The 19,970-nt window shown below is 42.2% G+C and overlaps 3 protein-coding genes across 3 annotated transcripts; 2 read left to right on the top strand and 1 right to left on the bottom strand.

The window, feature by feature from the left end:
• Positions 1-2,016: 2,016 nt before the first annotated feature.
• On the bottom strand, positions 2,017-3,786 carry LOC147206015 (induced myeloid leukemia cell differentiation protein Mcl-1-like). The gene is made up of 3 exons (XM_086109328.1): positions 3,400-3,786; positions 2,749-2,999; positions 2,017-2,659 (listed from the first exon to the last, which is right to left on the bottom strand). Exons 1-3 carry the CDS (start codon positions 3,746-3,748, stop codon positions 2,543-2,545), a joined length of 717 nt encoding a protein of 238 aa, XP_085965454.1. The 5' UTR covers positions 3,749-3,786; the 3' UTR covers positions 2,017-2,542.
• Positions 3,787-4,530: 744 nt separating this feature from the next.
• exosc6 (exosome component 6) lies at positions 4,531-6,330 on the top strand. The gene is made up of 2 exons (XM_086110028.1): positions 4,531-4,849; positions 5,470-6,330. The coding sequence occupies exons 1-2, from the start codon at positions 4,572-4,574 to the stop codon at positions 6,014-6,016; spliced, it is 825 nt and encodes a 274-aa protein (XP_085966154.1). The 5' UTR covers positions 4,531-4,571; the 3' UTR covers positions 6,017-6,330.
• Positions 6,331-8,344: 2,014 nt separating this feature from the next.
• On the top strand, positions 8,345-18,590 carry LOC147206017 (alanine--tRNA ligase, cytoplasmic-like). The gene is made up of 20 exons (XM_086109476.1): positions 8,345-8,459; positions 9,709-9,866; positions 9,956-10,144; positions 10,413-10,558; positions 11,229-11,420; positions 11,506-11,650; positions 12,312-12,457; positions 12,559-12,667; positions 13,066-13,216; positions 13,318-13,442; positions 13,986-14,130; positions 14,214-14,392; positions 14,614-14,727; positions 14,814-15,020; positions 15,109-15,293; positions 15,465-15,573; positions 16,537-16,650; positions 16,852-17,058; positions 17,288-17,401; positions 17,551-18,590. Exons 2-20 carry the CDS (start codon positions 9,723-9,725, stop codon positions 17,728-17,730), a joined length of 2,901 nt encoding a protein of 966 aa, XP_085965602.1. The 5' UTR covers positions 8,345-8,459; positions 9,709-9,722; the 3' UTR covers positions 17,731-18,590.
• Positions 18,591-19,970: the final 1,380 nt, after the last annotated feature.

Consider the following 19,970-nt stretch of genomic DNA (forward strand, 5'->3'; position numbering starts at 1 on the left):
GTTGACAAATTAAATGTAAATGTCAGCGTAAACATTAAAACTAAATCTAATTTTAACATAGTATTTCCTTTAAAAAAAATAAATAATCACAAATGATCCAGTAAGTCATATGCATTAGCAACATGAAGGCCTGCTTCTGGGACAATGACCACCAACCAATCGTAAAGGAGACACACTCTAGAATGTGTGTGTGTGTGTGTGTGTGTGTGTGTGTGTGTGTGTGTGTGTGTGTGTGTGTGCGTGTGTGTGCGTGCGCGTGTGCATGTGTGTGTGTTTGTTTACAACTTTGCTGAAAAATCAAGTCCAGTAATAGTAGCTAACATCGATAACAATTTTTCTCATCTTTCCCAACACTGCAGGTTTGCTTGCTTTCCAAACAAAGATACGCATTGACAATAACTTCACTGGAACTATCCCTCACCCCGACTTTGGAATCGTGACACAGTCATGTGTCAGTGAAACAAGAACGCACTTTTACTGACCTCAGCGTATTGATCACATTAATGTGCTAACAGAGTCGCACTCTGGTGAGGAAGTGACACACACATACACTCACTCTCTCTCTCTCTCTTTCTCTCTCTCTCTCTCTCTCACACACACACACACACACACACACACACACACACACACACACACACACACACACACACACACACACACACGCACGGATAGGAAGTGCATTGCTGTCCTTGGCATGCATATAAATGGATGAGTTTTCCAACTTAGTCATAGGAAGTCCACAGAGTAAAAGGGATTGAGTATAGTAAATATACAGTATAATATACATTTGGGCGAAGTGTTCAAAACGTCAACATCTTATCCCATTGTTTTCTTCTTTAAATGTGTTTTTTTATGACAGCAGATCAATATTTACAATTTGTTGTCATACTTTTAAAGACAAAAAGTGTTTCCTTATTAGAATATCAAGTTTACACATATGGATCAAAATGACTAATGAGTCCAATGGTGATTTAAAATGAAAAAATACCGTACTATTGGCGGCCATACATGCCACCCTGGTCCAATTGAGTAGTTTTGGAGTTATTTCTTTGGAGTATTTAGAGCTGATATTTGTTCATGGGAAAAGGAAAATAGTTAGGTTGAAATTTTAAAAAGGGTAAATGCCAACACTTCATTTAAGTGCATCTAAGCATGTTTATTCATCAGCTTATCAGATTTGCAACATGTTAAAGTTGTTGTTGTTTTTTTTTAGACAATAGATATACTGTATTTGTTTTAAAACTCCAACAAAAAGTGCAGGGAGCTCCCAGGCACAGCAGTTTGTCTCAGAATGTACATAAAAAAAACTCCATCTAAAATAAGGTTTTACAAAATGTCAGTATGGCTGAATGTTTCACTTAGAAAGTTCAAGCAAACACAGTAAGTGAAGGGAATTACCTGAGACACATTTTTAAAGGGCCCATGTCGATATGCTTAACATTAAAATATTGGTGCTGATAATCGGTTTATCCTCAGTCAAATTATGACATCAGCTTACCTCAAATTCAGTTCTTTGGATTCCAAACAACAGGTAAAATTATTAAAAGATGGTCCAGGTAAAGAATTTACGCCCAATTTGCATATTATAACGCTCTACCCTACAACTGGGCCCTGATCGGCACACTATAGAGAACAATATGATGAATTAGCATGGTGGCTAATTAGCTAATAGCAAGTACGTTAAAAAACGTCCCCAAAATCAGCCAGCAGTGATCATTACTTAGTGATGCAGGCGAACGAACGGCACAAATACAGTATTCATGGCGACCGAGGGAGAGGAGGGCGCTATAGAGTCAACAAATGAATCCGTTTGAATAATCTCCAAAGTACTAAGAGACACATCAAAGGAGATCAAAAATGGTCATGTGTCCTCCTGGATCCACCACCTCTGGTCAACAGTAGCAAGTATGGGGTCAAGCAACGAAGTACAGAAGCGAACACACACTCTGTAAAAATGTATAACACAAAGCAAGGTCATTTCAAGTAAATGGTTTATTTATCTTTCCAAAAATAATAAGGGTACAAAAATATAGTAGTAAAATACGGTACATTTCAAGTTGCATGTTTCATATACAGTGTTTAGAAAATATTCTGTGAATCAAAAACAAAAGGCAACTGACATCTCAAGGTTGTTTTAGTACAAATGCGTTTGAACATTAAAAAATTGTGTTTTAAAAGTTTGAAAACAATTTTTAAAAACACATTTTGGAATAGAATATACAGTGAATCAGTGGACGCACTCAATCTTAAGATTTTCTCCACCAAAACGAGTCATTTTTGAATATGCTGACTTGAAGCTAATTATTTGACACTATTGACACTAAAGAAATGACACTCAAACAGAAGCAATAAATACGTAATGGAACCTCAGCCTATTTAAATAAAACACAGAAGCATGAACAAGGTGTTTCTCAGTCATTTTTGAACATTTTTACATTTTACTGATAAAAAAAAGTGCACTTAATAAAGTCATAACAAACCGAAATGTGTGCTTGACCAAGTAAACAAGAGTGAAACGTCGCATCTCAAATCTCCACGGTGTTCATCTAATCAGACAGCGTAGCGCTGCAGTGACGCTGACCAAACCGACAAAGCCCAAGAGGACATTCCTCACTGAAGACTCCAGGTCATCTTCCTTGAAGAATTCTGCAAATCCATCCTGATGAGCAAAAAGATAGAATAGGACGATGAGTTGATGAGTGTGTGGACTTCAGAAATCAAATGGGGCACTTTTGGCATGTTACTCACCCAACCGTTGTGCTGCACTAACCAGGTGCGCTGGTGTGACAGCAAGTAGGTTGAGACCTCCTGGGCCACCAGTTCCACGCACCTCTCCTGCTGATTTTCTTTCAAGGTTTGAGACAGCACGGCACAGAAGGCCAACAGGCTGGCGATGCGACCCCAGTTTATGTTCCCATTGTCGAATTCCGTTCTGGCCACTTGGCTGACGAAGGACACGTCGAGCCCTGTTTTGTCCAGTGACAGTTCGTTGATGCTGTCTTGAAGACAGAAGGAAATTCAAATTGTAAAACGCACATATTCAGCATCCTATTTATTTGATTACCTCCAGTATTTATAAACCCTATATTATTTCAAACATGAACTCTTTAAATATATCAATGTGGTAGTCTACTTTTTGACATCAAATTGTCCCTTTTGCACCTATCGGGTGTTAGAAAATACAAATGAATTCATATTTTATACTAATGGTAACAACTCATATTCGTGTATGCAGTAAAAGAACAATATTCTACTTTTTTTCGATTGAATAGGCAAAATAAACCGTTTTAAAAAAGACATAGTGGCAGCCTAACGGTTGAAACGGATCAAAGAACATCAAAGAGCAACGCGTTCGTAAAAAGCCAATCGAAGAACAGTAAAGAAAGCATTTCGACTTACTATTGAATAAGATCCTGTGCCTGTCCGCCAGTCTCGTCACGACCCTCTTCATTGTAGATTGGGCTTTGCTTTGGATCCAAGCAGCAGTGGACAGCCCGGTAAAGTCACCGAGGAAGCGGCTGATGAGTCGTCTTGTGTCGCTGTCCAAGATGCCTTGGCCGGGAGGGGTTTGGAGCTTCGACAGCGGCTGGGCGCCTTCGTCCATGTCGCTGTTATCAGAACGATGTTCCATCTCCTGCAGCTGCGGGGTCGTGGATCCTTGAACGATAGTCTTTGGAGGGGGGATGGAAGCGTCCACGAGTCCAATCTTGAAGTTCTGCAGTCTAATACTCTCCGGCATCAAGTCCATGTCGATGGTCGCAAGGTAACGGCTCGTTGTGTGCGGTCTTCCTCGTGTCCCCGCCCCCTGGAAGCAAGTCAAGTTTTGCATGTGCGTATTTTTACGTGGTTTGAGCTGAGCCTATCCCAGTTGATTGGGCAAGAAGCGGGGCGGACCATGGACAAGACCATCATATCGCAGCAGTGCACAGGAGAAAACAACTACAGCATTCATATCAAAGGGCAATTAGAGTCTTCACTTAACCAAAGACGATATTGGCGATTTGGTCAGTTGTGCAAAACGGGCGCCTAAGAGATTATTAAAAATATTTAAAAAAACAAAACAAACATTCTCACCCAGCCAATCAGTGAGGATCACAACGTGTCACACAGGACGTCACCGCAGGCATTTGACCAATTTGCATTTGACAAATCATCAAAGCAAAGTAGTGGAGCAGGTCACACTTTTTAAGCAGCCCCACCCCTCCCCCATGCTCACCCCCTGTATATGAAGCAAAAAAAACCGCTATCACCCTTTGTCAGACCAACGATGGTGAAGTAATGACCTCGTAACCAACGATTGATCAAAGTTGGAGTTTAAACACAGCACACGTGACATACACAATTTCGCCCATGTGCATTTTAAACAAGCTGAAATAATACAATACCAAGTGCAAAAGGTATCTAGTATACGTTACAATACAAAGTAACTTAAGTTGAATTTGTGCGTTTCCGTTTCAACATAATGATTTCAGAGAAATAGCGTCACTTGCCGGAACCAGATATCTGTTTTTTTGTGTTCCAGGAGGACATTTATATGTGGTGGACTTCAAACCGACTGCATCCATACCACCATGCCTGTTGATACCAGAAGAGTTCGAGGCCCAGAGGTCTCTCAAAGTCCGTTATTGTTCGCGTGCAAACCGGCGGCAGTCTTCTCCTCACATGCCCCCCGTGCAGACGGCCGGCAGCGGGACCAGGTGGACGTCCGGCCAGTTTTTGTCAGGTGTGGGCTCGTGAGCCAGGCGAAGGGCTCTGCGTACATGGAGGCTGGAGACACCAAGTTGATGTGCTGCGTGTACGGTCCCAGAGAAACGGAACGTAAAGATGACACCGATATGAAGTGTGGGAGGTAATCATTTTCATTTTGTGTAGTTTTAAAGTTTTTTTTAACTCAAGACGACGATCTGTCGCTCATGAAATCATTGTGGTTAAACAAATCAACCCAAAAACACAAATCTGCGGGGGGGGGTTTATGTTCAAAATGTTTGTGATTGTCGGCCCGACGTGAGCTCGCTAACATTAACGAGAATGTTGACAAATTTAATTCAGTTATGCTTTCCTCTTTGATTCAATTCAAATAAAGCTTTTTTCATTTGTGATTACTTTACCATTTAAACATGATTGTTTTGTTGAACAATGAACAACTTTTATGATGAAAATGTACGCAGTATTTTAGAATAGCGGGTTGGCATGTCTGCATCACAGTTCTGATGATGAGGTCCAAGTTTCAGCGCCATGGATGTTCTTTTCACGGGAATGGATAAATATACGCTCCTCATAAAATTTGGCAAATGCCCAATGGAATATTTTGTGGTTGTCAGCAACAATGTAGTTTTATGGTAATTAATAAATATCTTTATGATGTACAGAAACATCTTGACAATTATTTTACTTCTGTTATTATTATAATTGATTATTAAAATGATAGAGCAAAGGGACACATCAAAAACGTTTTCTTTGTGTAACCAGGTTGACAACAGATATGCGGTTTGCTCCATTCTCTTGCCCGGAGAGAGGTTCCTGGATTCAAGGGAGTCAGGACAAGGACTTCTCCTTGATGCTGCACGAAAGTCTGCAGCCTGCCTTGTGCCTCCATAAATACCCCCGCTCTCAGATAGAGGTCAATGTGATGGTTCTTGAAAACAGCGGCTCAGTTCTCGCGCACGCAGTCACCTGCGCATCGCTCGCGCTAGCTGATGCGGGAATCGAAATGTACGACCTGGTGCTTGGCTGCGCAATCCGCCAGGATGGGGCCTCTTACGTGGTTGACCCGACATACGCGGAGGAAAACGGAAATGGCTCAGACAGTAGTGACAATCAGGGAAGATTGACTCTGGCGTTCCTCCCTAGCTTGAACCAGGTTTCTGGGCTGCAGTCTGATGGAGAAATGACTGAAGAGAGTCTCTCTGCTGGGGTGCGCACCTGCATAGAGGGGTGCTATAAGATATATCCAGTCATCCAACAAGTTCTGGCGAAGGCAGTGCGAAGGGCGGCGCCCCCGCCATCGGAGAGTTGACTGAGCTTATCGTTTTATGGGCCAATATCACTCTAAAATGCCTTTGTCTCCTCCTCAAAATCACAGTCCTCATGAATATGAATTTGTATAATGAAACTCTGAAGTCCTACTATCAATTTGAATAAATAAATGTTGATAAAATGAGTCATTTTGATCATATATTGAACATTTTGCATGTGTCTGTGCAGCTGTCATCAAGGGGCAACTGTCCCTTAAAGAAATCTCATGTTTTCATTCACATTGTGACCACCATTTCGTCTTTCTTCAAATGAGTCTGAAACAGTGTACAATCGCAGAATAAATCTTGACACTTACCGGTATGCTTTGTAATTTTTGTTCAGATTATGAGTGGAGTTGCATGTTGTGAATCTTAACATGGCCACTCTGTCATAGTAGATTATCAATTGATGTAATTAATAGATAAATATATATGATTAGAAATATACTTGATAAACAGCATAGTCAGGTTACTAACGAATCCTATTTGCTAAATGTCCACCATGTGCTCATTAATTGCCAACATTAGCCCCAAAAAAGTCCACCCTGTCAGCAAGCTCACATATTTTGCTGTTTGACATAACACTCAATTCAATGAACATAAAGTTCATTCGCAACATTTTGGTGGAGGTGAAATGGCACCTTACGAGGATATTGGACCTGCTGCAAAATTATTATACTTGCATTTAATACCAAAACCAAACTTGATGAGATTATATAGCAGGTATAGAAATTGTTTCTTTTCAAATACTGTACTCTATTCTCTCTTGTAATCACTTCATGTTGATTTGAACTCTAATAGCAGGTGAGCACAACATGGTAGCCTAGTGCTTAATGTGTTTGCCTCATAATTCTGAGATTTGACTCGGCTGAAGGCATCTTGTTTGGCATTTGCTTGTTTTTCTGTGCTTGTGTGGATTTTCTTCCAGTACTCTGGTCTCCTCTTCGGTTACAAAAACATGCATGTAAAATTCAATGAAGATTTTTTGTTTGTTTGAATGTGCCCTGCAATTGGCCACCAGTCCAGGCTGCCTCTCACCCAAAGACTCCAGCTCAAGAGGCATGAAAAAAATTAATACATGGATGGAAGTCATTTCATTTTGATTCGAGCGGCAGAAGCATAAAAAAATTAATACATGGATGGAAGTCATTTCATTTTGATTCGAGCGGCAGACTGCAGGCCTCCATTGAGGCTGAGTTGTTACCCACAATGAAAAATAAAAGTGCTGCATTTGTGTTTGTTCACACTACCTGTTAAAGTCCCTCTTTCTGTGTGGAAGGCACTTGCAAGAGCAATCTGGCGACATCCCTGTTTTGAAAGTAGTAGGTAGCATCACCTCTACAATGCTCTTTGCTTGGGTGAAATGCATAAGGATGAATGTTCTGCAGGTGGCATCAATCTCAAAGTGCAGGAGACTCTTCACCGAGAGGTGGGTTAAATCTGTATGGTGATCCAGTTGTTAATAACTCCCTCAAAATATTTAATCATATGAACAGAGATGTTTGTGTTGTCACCCAAATCTAATGTAAAACCGGACCGACCTGTTACTGCTAACCTTCCAACATATGGACTTAGTTTACTGAGTTTGATCATTGTAATTTTGTAATTTTTCTGCAGGCCAGCTCTCACTTTTCAGAAATCGGGTACAGCTATTGTGGAACAAAATTTCAGTAGGTCTTGCACAATTAGCCTCCGAAGGCTATGTTTAAACAAATCTATTGATCAATTATGTACAACATTTTTATGAACAAGTGACTTATCCAATATTTGAAATGTCAAAATGACGCTGAATCAATAAATTAACCACACCCCATTTCACATTTGTGCACAATTAACACATCTCCGAAGCATTACTAATTTGGGGCATACTTATTACTAAATACAACAAACAATTCAACCAGAATATAGACACAGCAATGAATTATGAGAAAACCCATAGGATGAAATGTAATTGACATTCATGGTATGAAATGGTAGTTCTCTCCTGTTGAAGTCGCAGTACTAGTCTACATTAAAAAGTGATGCAATAGAATACAAAGTTCGGACCCTAAGCGAATGTGTCTAATTAATGAAACGCGATGCTGTTGTGATGTTTCACATTCTGTGCTTTAAAGTCAGACGTTAGTCTTCCAATTAATTGTCTACATGTATTTTATATACATATACAGTGTACAAGGTATTTTCAACATTCACTCATTTGAGTTTTCAGTTGCATCAGCCGAACAAGGATTTTGGTTTCAGTGGAGTGGTAGACGGCTAAGATTGAATGTCAATCTCACCAATGAGAATCGAGATTTGATGACACGTGGAGCGCGTGGGCCAATCGGCGTTCATTCGGGCGAGTTCCAGTAGTTCCCTTGCATTCTGGACCAGCAGCGTGGGCACTCACACGGTGGTGTGTTTGGGATCCGATAAACAAGGCATTCTGCGACGTTAGCTGCTTCTGTGAGTACCAACGTATGCCCTTGCGGCTTTTGAAATCATAAACATGCAGTTTGAACTCGGGAGGTCCGCCGAATTGAAGTTGTGTGAAATATCGGCGGTGGACTGCAGTGAGCTAGCCGGCGTAGCTAACAATTAGCTGGTTGACGTGAGATTGTGAAGTTGGTGCCGCTGTCCAGCAGCAGGAGTCGCCAGCTGAGCGGCTTCCAGTGCGGTACACTGGTTCGCACGAGCACTTGACGTTGTGAGCCATCCAACTGCCGATTTGTGTTACGTATACCGTACTACACATTCCCGCCGAGATACTTCAATCTGAAACAAGAGCAACACTGTTAATCTCTTACCTTACTGTGTTTAAAAACGTATTGGCGGTACTTACTAAGCATTAAGGTGCACACTTCAGACCGCATCATCACAATGAGCAATTTGCGGTACTTTGCGCATGATTGCCCTGCTGTTCCCCGACGCAGTAGTTTCCCTCCCATTAACTGTGTGAATTTACAAATGCAGTGGTTGTCAGCCTTGGCGTGGTTTAGTTGTCAGAAGCGGGCCCCTTTTCCCCCGCGGGCCCAAAGAGATCTCCAGGCTTCAGTGGCTTGCTTTCCTTTGCGCCCCAGCGTATGAATGAAGAACATCCCAGGGACATTACTCGTAATGGCTTTTAACTTAAAAGTTTTAACAAAGAGCACACTGATCACTGCAAATCTTACGTGGGTATTGTTCTTAACGTTTTGTTTAGTAGTTGTGTGGACATGCCGTTTATTTCTTACTGCAACTGTTGAGGCTAGTCTTATTTTATCTTAGTCTTAATAATGCTTTCCCTTGAAAAACACTCTTTGTAGTCTTTATGGGTATGTTCAGGCCAGAAGAAGGGTATTTTATTATTTTTGACGTTTCCTTTGATGTTGATTATATGAAATTAGAGAGCAGAGTGCTGCGGCATCTAGGCCTCATCTGCTTTACTAGATTCCAGAGCAACCAATTCTCATAAAGTGCCCAAGGCTAATTCGTAGGCCTGAAATAAAGAGAAAGAAAGCATTGCAAGAGGCTTGCCTGAACACACCTACTTGACAGTAGGCGGGAATCTTGAAATATTTCAGGAACGAGGAGTTCAATTAATGTTCTGTCTTAACATTTTTAATGATTAATCGAAGGGGTTTAAGTAATCACTGCTGTGAGGAAAAATGATATCAAATGCTATCTAGAAAACTATTTTCATGTTGTCATCAGGATGAATTCTTCTTTGTTCTAGAAAGAAGATTCAGAATGGATTCTTCTTTGAGTGCCGCTCAAATCCGACAGAGGTTTATAGACTTCTTCAATCGCTATGAGCACCAGTACGTGCACTCTTCATCCACCATCCCGCTGGATGACCCCACGCTGCTGTTCGCCAATGCGGGCATGAACCAGGTGAACTGTCCATGCCTAGGCCACATGTGCCTCACTCTGCCAAAAGCTGTTTTCATTGATGACCTTAAACATTTCTCTCTTTCTATTAGTTCAAGCCCATCTTCCTCAACACTATTGATCCGTCCCACCCCATGGCAAGGCTACGTCGCGCAGCCAACACCCAAAAGTGTATCCGTGCAGGAGGGAAACACAACGACCTGGACGATGTGGGTAAAGATGTTTACCACCACACATTCTTCGAGATGTTGGGATCCTGGTCTTTTGGCGACTACTTTAAGGTAGGATGCTGTCAATATGTGAGGCAACCTCTTTGGCATTAAATATTCAATGACAATAGCAGTCGTAACACACGAGGACCTTGTCCTTGAGTTAGATTGGCGGCAAAAACCATTGTTTGCATTTTCACTGTATGAATCTTAATTGCCTTTCACAGGTTGCTGGCAATTCATTTCTGGAGAAACATTAAGTTAAATGCGTCTATTTAAAAAAAAAAAGAAGAAGTCATTTCACCTGGTCTTTTTGTTTCCCTACCACTGCGTGCTGCAGCATCTGGCTTGTAAGATGGCCCTGGAGCTGCTGACCGAGGAGTTTGGCATTTCCATTGACCGCCTCTATGTCACCTACTTCGGTGGCAACGATGACGCAGGCCTGGAGGCCGACTTGGAGTGCAAAGAAATCTGGATGTCTCTTGGGTGAGTGATGGATTTTAACATTCCGTCAGAGTCGATTCAAACATGGTATTAAAATCTGTAACACAAATTATGGTGCAGTGGTTGGCAGTTGTCTGCAAGAGTTCTGCTTTCTTGTTGTTTTTGTCATTTGTTTTGTCTTATGGGGTTTGTTGTTCTTCGTGCGGACACATTGTGGACTGTTGAAGCGTGGTGGTGTATTTTTAACCAAGTTGAAGTGGATCTAAATGGGACCGGAGAATTGAATCAAACTCTGTATTGGTCAGTGGACGCTGCCGTTTCTCGTGTAATTTCAGACTTGGCTTGTAGTAGACGTGTGTGACGTCATGCACGCTGTGATCATGATGTCTCTGATCCACAGGTGAAAAGGAGACTTTTAGTCTCTCCTTTTTCATCTATAACTGATTTAAAAAAAACAAGCCGTATGCAGGAACTGTTGTTATAATTCTATTATTGTCCATGTTTTATGTTATGCGTTTTGTTGTATTATTTTTATTTCATATTAAATGTTCTCTAAAAGTGTATGTTGTGAAAGTGCTATTTGAATAAAGATGGATTGAATTGTTTTGTATTCACAGGGAGTGCTTAAGACAGCAACACATCTATTTTCTTTGTGTTGTAGCAAATGAATAGCACTGACTGGGGAAATAATGAGGTAATCTCTCACCGTCAGCATGGAGGAATCGCGCATCCTGCCAGGCAGCATGAAGGACAACTTCTGGGAGATGGGAGATACTGGCCCCTGTGGTCCTTGCAGTGAGATCCACTACGACCGCATTGGAGGGCGAGATGCCTCCCACCTGGTGAACATGGATGACCCCAACGTCCTGGAAGTCTGGAACCTTGTGTTCATCCAATTCAACAGGTAGTGCGCAAACCGAGTGAGAGCAACTTGAGTTGCAACTTTGACTCAGAGGCACATCTGGGAGTTATTTTGCTGTTCCTCTCAGGGAGTCTGAGATGGTGCTGAAACCGCTACCAAAGAAGAGCATCGACACAGGGATGGGTCTGGAGCGCTTGGTGTCTGTGCTGCAGAACAAGATGTCCAACTATGACACTGACCTCTTCATCCCATACTTTGAAGCCATTCAGAAGGTACGCAAAGTCCAGCATGGTGTTCCTTTTCTATGGTGATGCACATTTTTTCAGGGAGGATGGAGATATTTATATATAGTGTAGGTAAGTTCAGTGCTTTAGAAGCGTGGTCCACATGTTTACATACTGTTTCATGAAACCAGAAAATTTGAGAAAGCCCAAGATTTGCATTATGTTGTAATCTGACGTACGATTTGCTGATTTATGTTTTACGTTCCACATATGAAGGTGTGATAGAAAACGCTTAAAAGACAGGTTAAGTTACCAGCACTTAATGAGGTGGTTGAATAAAGTTGTCTTTCATATTAATTCATGGTTCATTTGCCTTTCTTTTTGAATCAAACTAACATATAACTAAACATTTATGACTTAATTAATCTGACATTATTTATTGTAATCAAGATTCATTCATTGCTTGTATTTGTTATTGTTTCTCAATAATGAAAGGAAAAAAACTGCAATTAGATTATTTTTCAAAAATCGATCAGCTCTAGCCATAACCCTTCCCCGCATGCTCACAGTTATTTCTTTACATTCTCATTACATTCATGCGAAAAATTCAATTCTTGGGCATAGGTACTTAATAGATTCTCCAGAGTTGATTTAAAAAAAAAATATCACGGTTCATGGGCTGAAAAACATAGTATTGTGTTTATTTCAGGGCACTGGTGCTCGGCCATACACAGGTAAAGTAGGGGCCGAGGATGTTGATGGTGTTGACATGGCCTACCGTGTGCTGGCTGATCACGCTCGCACCATCACCATCGCCCTTTCGGATGGTGGGCGGCCTGACAACACTGGAAGAGGGTACGAATTTATGGGTGTGCGTTACACTTGAAGTCTTGAATCTGAATTGACGGGATACATGGTGCGCTAAAGATGTCATTTGTGTTTTCTCTTCCATTCAGGTATGTTTTGCGGCGAATCTTGCGTCGCGCCGTGCGCTATTCCCATGAAAAGTTAGGCGCTAAGAAAGGCTTTTTTGCTTCTCTTGTGGACGTGGTGGTCAATTCCCTGGTGAGACTTTTGTTTCCTGCCTCAACACAGTTGTATAGTAGATAGATGTGTGTGGATTCGGGTGAGACGACAAGTTTTTCCCAAGTAGCTAACACAAAACATTCTGGAAAGATCGCCTAATTGCCTCTTCTTCCAAGCTCTCAAATGACAAAATGATACAAATGCAGATAGTCCGTATATGATCCATAGATTGGGGATGCTTTTCAGCTCCACCCAGTCAGACAGAATCCTCTTTCAGGCAGTGGGAAGTGAGTGCATAATACGGCTCAACGAAAACTGCTTTCTTCTTTGTGCAAGATTAGAGATATTATTCTCTTTGATCTATTCACCCCACACCAGATTTATCTTTCCGCTTCGTCTCCTGCACTCTTCTTGGCAACCTTTTGTCTATGATTCAGGGCGACGCGTTTCCCGAATTGAAGAAAGACCCAGAAATTGTGAAGGACATTATAAATGAAGAGGAGGCGCAGTTCCTCAAAACTCTCACCAGGGGGCGACGCATCCTTGATAGGAAGATCATGAGTATGGGAGAGAGTAAAACGCTCCCAGGTGAGAAAGACGAAAAGCATCTCCATTTGTATGACTTCATACAGCTGCGTGTGTTTGCTCATGAAGAATGTTGAACAGCGCATTTCTCCATCTGCATCCAGGTGACACCGCATGGCTCTTGTATGACACTTATGGCTTCCCTCTGGACTTGACCTCCCTCATCGCGGAGGAGAAAGGCATGGTGGTGGACTTGGCTTCCTTTGAGGAGGAGAAGAAGGCTGCACAGGTGAGGGAAATGAAGGAGCGAACCCTCTGACTGTACCCTTTGGCTTGTGCACCACAATTATGGTTACAACACAGTGATGATTGTAAATTGGGTGCAGCATCACAGCGGACGAAATTCTCAAAATAGGTCAGAGTCGAGGTCTTCCAAGCAATTTCACTGATGCTCTGGCTGTGTATACCCATTCATGCCGATGTGACTTTAAAAGCTAATTCATCCTCAGTGATCAACATTATTCCAACCTCAACTAAGAAGTTTAACTCGGCGAGACAGTAGAAGTTAAAAATTAAAATGCATTGGGCTGGCTTCTTACGCATCTAATATACATGTATTACAAACCGATTGCCCTTGAGGAGCGACATTCTTACATTCATGTGTTTTGGCAACTTCAGACGAGTAAGTGCTACCCATACAATATTGATAAGATTAGTTGACCCAGTTTCGGTGTGTGAGATTTATGCACATTTGCCCTTCCATTATGACAATTTTAGAGAGTTTTTTTGGTCGGTGGGCGGAATAAAACTTTGTATGTGGCTGTGTGTGTAGTTGAAGTCGCAGGGTAAGGGTGCAGGAGACGTGGACCACATCATGTTGGACATCTATGCCATTGAAGAGCTGAGGAACAAGAATATCCCCCCCACAGATGATTCTCCCAAATACAAATACACCTCGAATGAAAATGGCACCTATGGTATTAAACCCGTAAAATACCAAACGCAAACCACAATTTTGTGCTCTTTTAAGCCCTTACCTTCATTCTGTTGATGTGGTCAGAGTTCCAACAGACTTCTGCCACGGTGTTGGCCCTGCGGCGCGACCGCGACTTCTGCGACGAAGTGACCACGGGTCAGAAATGTGGTGTGCTGCTGGATCAGACCTCTTTCTACGCTGAGCAGGGTGGACAGACGTTTGACGAAGGCTACCTGCTTCGAGAGGATGATAACTCAGAGGATGTAAGTGTAGTATAATGCTTATGCGTTCATTGGAAACTTTAGGTTTACATGCTGTCAGAAATCAATGTTAATTTTTGTCACTCCTAATTTTCCTTGTCTTTGGATCCCTTACCACTGAGCTCTCTTTTAATAATGTTGACAGAAATTTTGATACAAGTCATGCTTTGTGTTGGAATGAATTTCCAGTGGACAAAAATGTGACCACGGTCTGTGTTTTGTAGCGAATGGAGTTCTCAGTGAAGAACACGCAAGTTAGAGGAGGTTATGTTCTACATGTGGGCACCATTTATGGAACATTGAGGGTTGGAGACCGTGTCACCTTACACGTGGACGAGGTGAGCTCATCAGTAACTGAAAAGGCACGCACAGGAAAGATGCCAGATGCTCCTGACCATCTCATTTTCTCTTTTGCTGTCTCTAGGCCCGCCGTAGGCCCATCATGAGCAACCACACTGCGACACACATACTCAACTTTGCTCTCAGGGGAGTTTTGGGCGAGGCAGACCAGAGGGGCTCTTTGGTGGCGTCAGACAGACTTCGCTTTGACTTCACTGCTAAAGGTGCCCTGAGCACAGGGGAGGTCCGTCGGACAGAGGAGATCGCCTGTGCTATGATAAGGGATGCCAAGGTCAGTAGTGCTAGTCAGTGGCTCGAAAGGCAAAATAGAAGTACAAGTTTTGTATTTTATTCTGCCTCTCTTCTGTACTTTGCTTCAGCCTGTTTACGCCATGGAGGCCTCCCTTGCAGAAGCCAAGGCCATTCAGGGTCTGCGCGCTGTGTTCGATGAGACGTACCCTGACCCTGTGAGGGTTGTGTCCATCGGCATCCCCGTTCAGGACCTGCTGGACGACCCCAACAGTGCTGCTGGTTCCCTCACCTCCATTGAGTTTTGTGGTGGAACGTGAGTGTTTCCATTGTCTTGTGTCGTGAGTAAGCCACAAAGCATGAAAAATTATGTGACTAAGGCAACACAAGTCACTTCAGAATACTTAACTTCTTACCCTTTTCCTCTTTGTCCTCCTCCTGCACCTTGCTAACAACTGTCCTGTTCCATTTTTTTTTTTATCTAAAGGCATCTGCAGAACTCGGCTCATGCTGCGCCCTTTGTCATTGTCTCAGAGGAGGCCATCGCTAAGGGCATCCGTCGGATTGTTGCCGTGACAGGAAACGAGGCCCAGAAGGTCGGGACTTGCACACATGAGTGGGCTAAATATTCAGCGATTACTCGTCATGGTTGTTTATAGTCAGCTTGTCGACGGGATTTGCTTTCTGCTGACATCCTGACTGAATTAAAATTGCTTTTGCTGTAGAGCTGGGATTTTCGACTGGCCGACGCGGTTTCCCATGGTCATTAAGATGCAAAACCAATTTCATAGAAGGCAAACCAAGCAAATTTATTCTTAGGAAATAGCCATTGAGAAGCCACATCATAGTCGCAAGATTGCATTTCAGAGTAGTTTTACAAAACTAAGGAGTAAATTAAAATTACACAATAATAGACGTGGCTGCGCTCAGAGCAGAAACTGAGAAGGATCACGACAACTGCGAAGATAAAACTCAGTAAAATGAAATGAAATATAGTGATGGCACAAAATACATAAGGCCACAACATACCCCCAAAAATGGACTTGAACCAAGGCCCACCTTTCAAGCCATAGCACACGCAGGGCTTTGTAAGTGCATTAAAGGACAACCTTATTGACCATTGAAACTTAATGATGTCTGTTTTGGATGTGTGTGCAAAGGGCACATTCTGTCTTCTCAGCAGTCTGTGATGGCTCAGGTGGATGTGCACTTAATTATCGATGGATTTCTCCCTTCCTCATCTATCCCCTCAGTTTTTGCTGCTGAACATCGATTTTGTAAGGCAACATATGATGGCTTTTAGCTGGTTACGCACAACAGACTGCCCCAAATTTATATGGCGAGATTAAACAAATCAAGTGACTGACCCTTCATTGAGTTTATGGCCCTACCAGCACACTAAGTGCGCTTACGTCCATGCTTACTCACTGAAATTGGGGTGCATTGTGTGCTTGCTCTACACCAACTAAACTGACAAATATTTCAACATTAGTAGTAATAAACCAGTCACGTCTTATCATTTTACAAATACAGTTGCTTTTGCTCATGTTGTTCGCCAGGCTCAGAGGAAAGCAGACATGCTCAACCAAGCTCTGACCGCCCTGGCAGACAAAGTAAAGCAGCAAACGGTTCCCAACAAAGACATACAGAAAGAGATTGCCGATATGACAGAGGTATGTTCATGCATCTTTAACATGTTTTGCCTTCTGTTTCTCAAAATTTCCTTCAATGTGATGCTGGAAGGACATTGAAGTGGCACCTTGACTATATGAAAGCTCTAATTGTGGAGGAAGGGGGGGTGCGAGGGCTACTTCCTTGAGTTGGTAAGATCTCTGTGAACTACAACTTGATTGACTATGTCGCCTTGTGCGCAGTCCATCGGCACCGCAGTGATCTCCCAGTGGCGGAAGGATGAGATGAGGGACACCCTGAAGGGTCTGAAGAAGACCATGGATGACCTGGACCGCTCCTACAAGGCGGACATCCAGAAAAGAGTCCTGGAGAAGACCAAGGAGGTGATCGAGAGCAGCCCCAATCAAGCACTGCTGGTCATGGCCATGGAAACCGGGGCTTCAGCCAAGGTCAATTCGATTTTTTTAATGAAAGTCTTGAGACTGAGATTTTGTGAAGCTAAAAGAAATTGTCACCCAGGAAGAAAGTAGAACCATTAAAAAATTTAGTATATTCTCTTTCGTATCTCATTGTTTTCATCATGGGATGAAATCAGATCATTAGTTGTGACCTTGAGATGTCAGCTATGTCGATTAGCAGATTTTAAAAAATCTCCACTCACCCCTCCCGTTCTCTCAGGCCCTCAACGAGTGCCTGAAGGTGCTGAAGGCCAGCTCCCCTCAGACCGCCGCCATGCTCTTCGCCGTGGACCCCGATGCCGGCAAGGTCATCTGCTTGTGTGAAGTCCCTCAGGTGTGTGTCATTAATGCTGTTTCACAGCCTTCCTTCCTTTTCATCTGTCTCACACACACGCACGTGCATCTTTAATGTATTTTGGTCATGCATTGTGAATTCCAACTCGGCAATGCTGATGCTAATGGGAACCTGTGTTGACCCCGCAGGAGAAAGCCAACCGGGGACTGAAGGCTAACGAGTGGGTCCAGAAGTTGTGCCCCCTGATGGACGGCAAAGGAGGCGGCAAGGACATGTCTGCACAGGCCGCTGGTCGCAACACAGAGTGTCTCCAGGAGGCGCTACAGATGGCCAAGCAGTTTGCAACTCTCAAGCTGGGGGAGAATTAAAATGTGGGCTGGGAGTCAGGAAGAGGAGCCAGTGAAGTGTCATGCTCTAAATAGGGTGGAAGATGGGAGCATCATCTAATCTGCTCCTGTCAGGCTGATCCAGAACGGAGCAGCACCTTTTTTGGTTTCTCGCTCTTACTTTGCTGGCCTTTGACCACTATTGAGAGTGGGTTTGTTCACCTAAACCTCACTCAAAATGTATCTCTGTGGAAATTACACGAATTTGAAATAAATTCATGACATCTCACAATTTACAGTGACAGGACATAACAAGCAGTAGAGAAGGCCTGTGATTTAATTTGCTTGCTTGCTTACAGAGGACATGAAAGGTAATTTAGGATCCCGGAGTTTGTCTCTGGGTCGTGCAGAATAGCGACAGTTTTGCACTTGACTTTACTGTTTGGAGCATTAACTTCTCGGGGGTCTGTACTGCCTTGCTCCTGTTCATCTCTTGTAGATGTTGAAAAACATCCAAAAGCACTTTGCCTTCCTGATATGATCAGGGCTAATTCCCACTCCAAATTGACCAACCGTTGAACTGTGTCCCCTGTCTAGACTCGGGGGTCCATGGGTCTACCGTCCATCATATGTGAACCAGCGCTGTTTGGATGAACTGTTGCTGCATCATTGCTTGTAAAATTACGAAGCCATCGTGTTACAGGTTCTAACGGTCTAAGCTAGTAAATTAATATATTTGTCTGTCCTGTGTAAATGATTATCTCCATTCAGTACGTTTCTTTTTTCACCTCAATACACAATGTTTAATTTGTTGAATCATCAAAGCTGTTCCATGGAAGAGACATTATGGGAAGAGACATTTTGAGATTGGAATAAATTGGTCCTTCTTGCCAGGCCTGTAACTTTTCTTTGTTTTTTTTTCTCAAATCCATTTTATGTTGATCAAGTCAAGTGGGTCTGCACTGAACTTTCACATAATGGCCAATTTCAGTTTTGATTGATCACACTTGAAATGAGATGTGGATTACTGAGCATAATTTTATTGGGGAACCATTTGTCTCCTACAGATGAAGAAAATTTACAATTATAACAAATCCAATAAAAAGAATTACACATACAGTACTTTTAAAACAAATGTGCAAAGCTTTGTTCAGCCATGGGAGATTAGTTTTAGTAAACAACGCTAGAAAAGCACACTTTGACCCTAAGTGAATTTACCAACACAGTTAATTTTCATCCCTTATATACGTATAGTATCTTTGTCAGTACTGTATTTAGCTCAGTGATACAGTACAGATACCTTCTGCATGCAATCCTCAGCATCTGCATTTTGGTTAAATTGTTGAAGGGAAGTGAAAATCTGACCTATGGCATGTCAGTGGTACTCTGAGATCGAAGTGACCTTTGGAAGATGAGCTGTTTGACCTTTTTTTTTTGTTTTGACTTACGAGCGCAGACTAAGTGCTGTATGATGGCGGATAACTCAAAACTGAATTCACATTAAGCAATACTTTGACAACTAGTGAACTAATGTATAAAGTCCAGTCACACGTAGGTAACTTTGGGGTTCATTTGCATCCTGCATAGGTGAATTTGATTGGCCCCCAATGCTCTGACTTGTACTGTCTGTAAACTACTCTTCCACAAATGAATGTCAGTACAGTAAAGCACAGTTGGTTATTTATCATTTTAATCTTCTTTTAAATTTTAAAACCCAAATCTTTCAGGGTCAAACTGTTGTACCCTGTTCTTATTTCCTCCACGTGTACAAATAGTTTGGGAATTAATAGTGTAAATTTTAATACTGTATCACAACAAGTATATAAAAGCGTCAACATCCTGATTTATTTTGAATGACTATATTATTTTTCCCAAAGTAGGCCAACAGTGACAATTCAATTGAACAAAAATATTAAGTAACTGCAGTGACTGCATTTTTCCGAAGTCAAAGAATTGAAAAACGGTCATGAAACTTTTTCGTATTTTATAATTTGTTATCGCTATGGTGCATTCGTGACCTCAAGTTCGCTGGTATGTCAACTACCTATCGTCAATTTGTGCGTATCGCCTGTTCGCACTGTTTAGCTAATTGGCTAAGTACCGCTTGGCACTACCCTCGTGTCGGTGAATTGACGAGGTGGACTTCCTTAAATTGAAGTATGACAATGCCACCATTACAAGTCGTCCTTCTCTGTGTGAGTAAAAACAAGTGACAGCTATTTTAGGTGACTTGATTGAATTTGATACAGATAATTCTCACTGACTATAAATCTCATTTGAAA

This window comes from Hippocampus guttulatus, chromosome 4 (genome assembly GCF_054856545.1).
Source record: "Hippocampus guttulatus isolate MCC_2025c chromosome 4, RoL_Hgut_1.0, whole genome shotgun sequence".
Lineage (NCBI taxonomy): Eukaryota > Metazoa > Chordata > Actinopteri > Syngnathiformes > Syngnathidae > Hippocampus > Hippocampus guttulatus.

Excerpts from the sequence above, each read along its gene's own strand:
- LOC147206015 (XM_086109328.1), bottom strand. The coding sequence starts at position 3,748 with ATGGACTTGATGCCGGAGAGTATTAGACTGCAGAACTTCAAGATTGGA. Across the intron at positions 3,000-3,399 it reads GCACAGGATCTTATTCAATA|ACAGCATCAACGAACTGTCA; the intron begins GTAAGTCGAAAT and ends TCTGTCTTCAAG. Across the intron at positions 2,660-2,748 it reads TAGTGCAGCACAACGGTTGG|GATGGATTTGCAGAATTCTT; the intron begins GTGAGTAACATG and ends TTTGCTCATCAG.
- exosc6 (XM_086110028.1), top strand. The coding sequence starts at position 4,572 with ATGCCTGTTGATACCAGAAGAGTTCGAGGCCCAGAGGTCTCTCAAAGT. Across the intron at positions 4,850-5,469 it reads ACCGATATGAAGTGTGGGAG|GTTGACAACAGATATGCGGT; the intron begins GTAATCATTTTC and ends TTGTGTAACCAG.
- LOC147206017 (XM_086109476.1), top strand. The coding sequence starts at position 9,723 with ATGGATTCTTCTTTGAGTGCCGCTCAAATCCGACAGAGGTTTATAGAC. Across the intron at positions 10,145-10,412 it reads CTTTTGGCGACTACTTTAAG|CATCTGGCTTGTAAGATGGC; the intron begins GTAGGATGCTGT and ends TGCGTGCTGCAG. Across the intron at positions 17,402-17,550 it reads GCTTGTGTGAAGTCCCTCAG|GAGAAAGCCAACCGGGGACT; the intron begins GTGTGTGTCATT and ends TTGACCCCGCAG.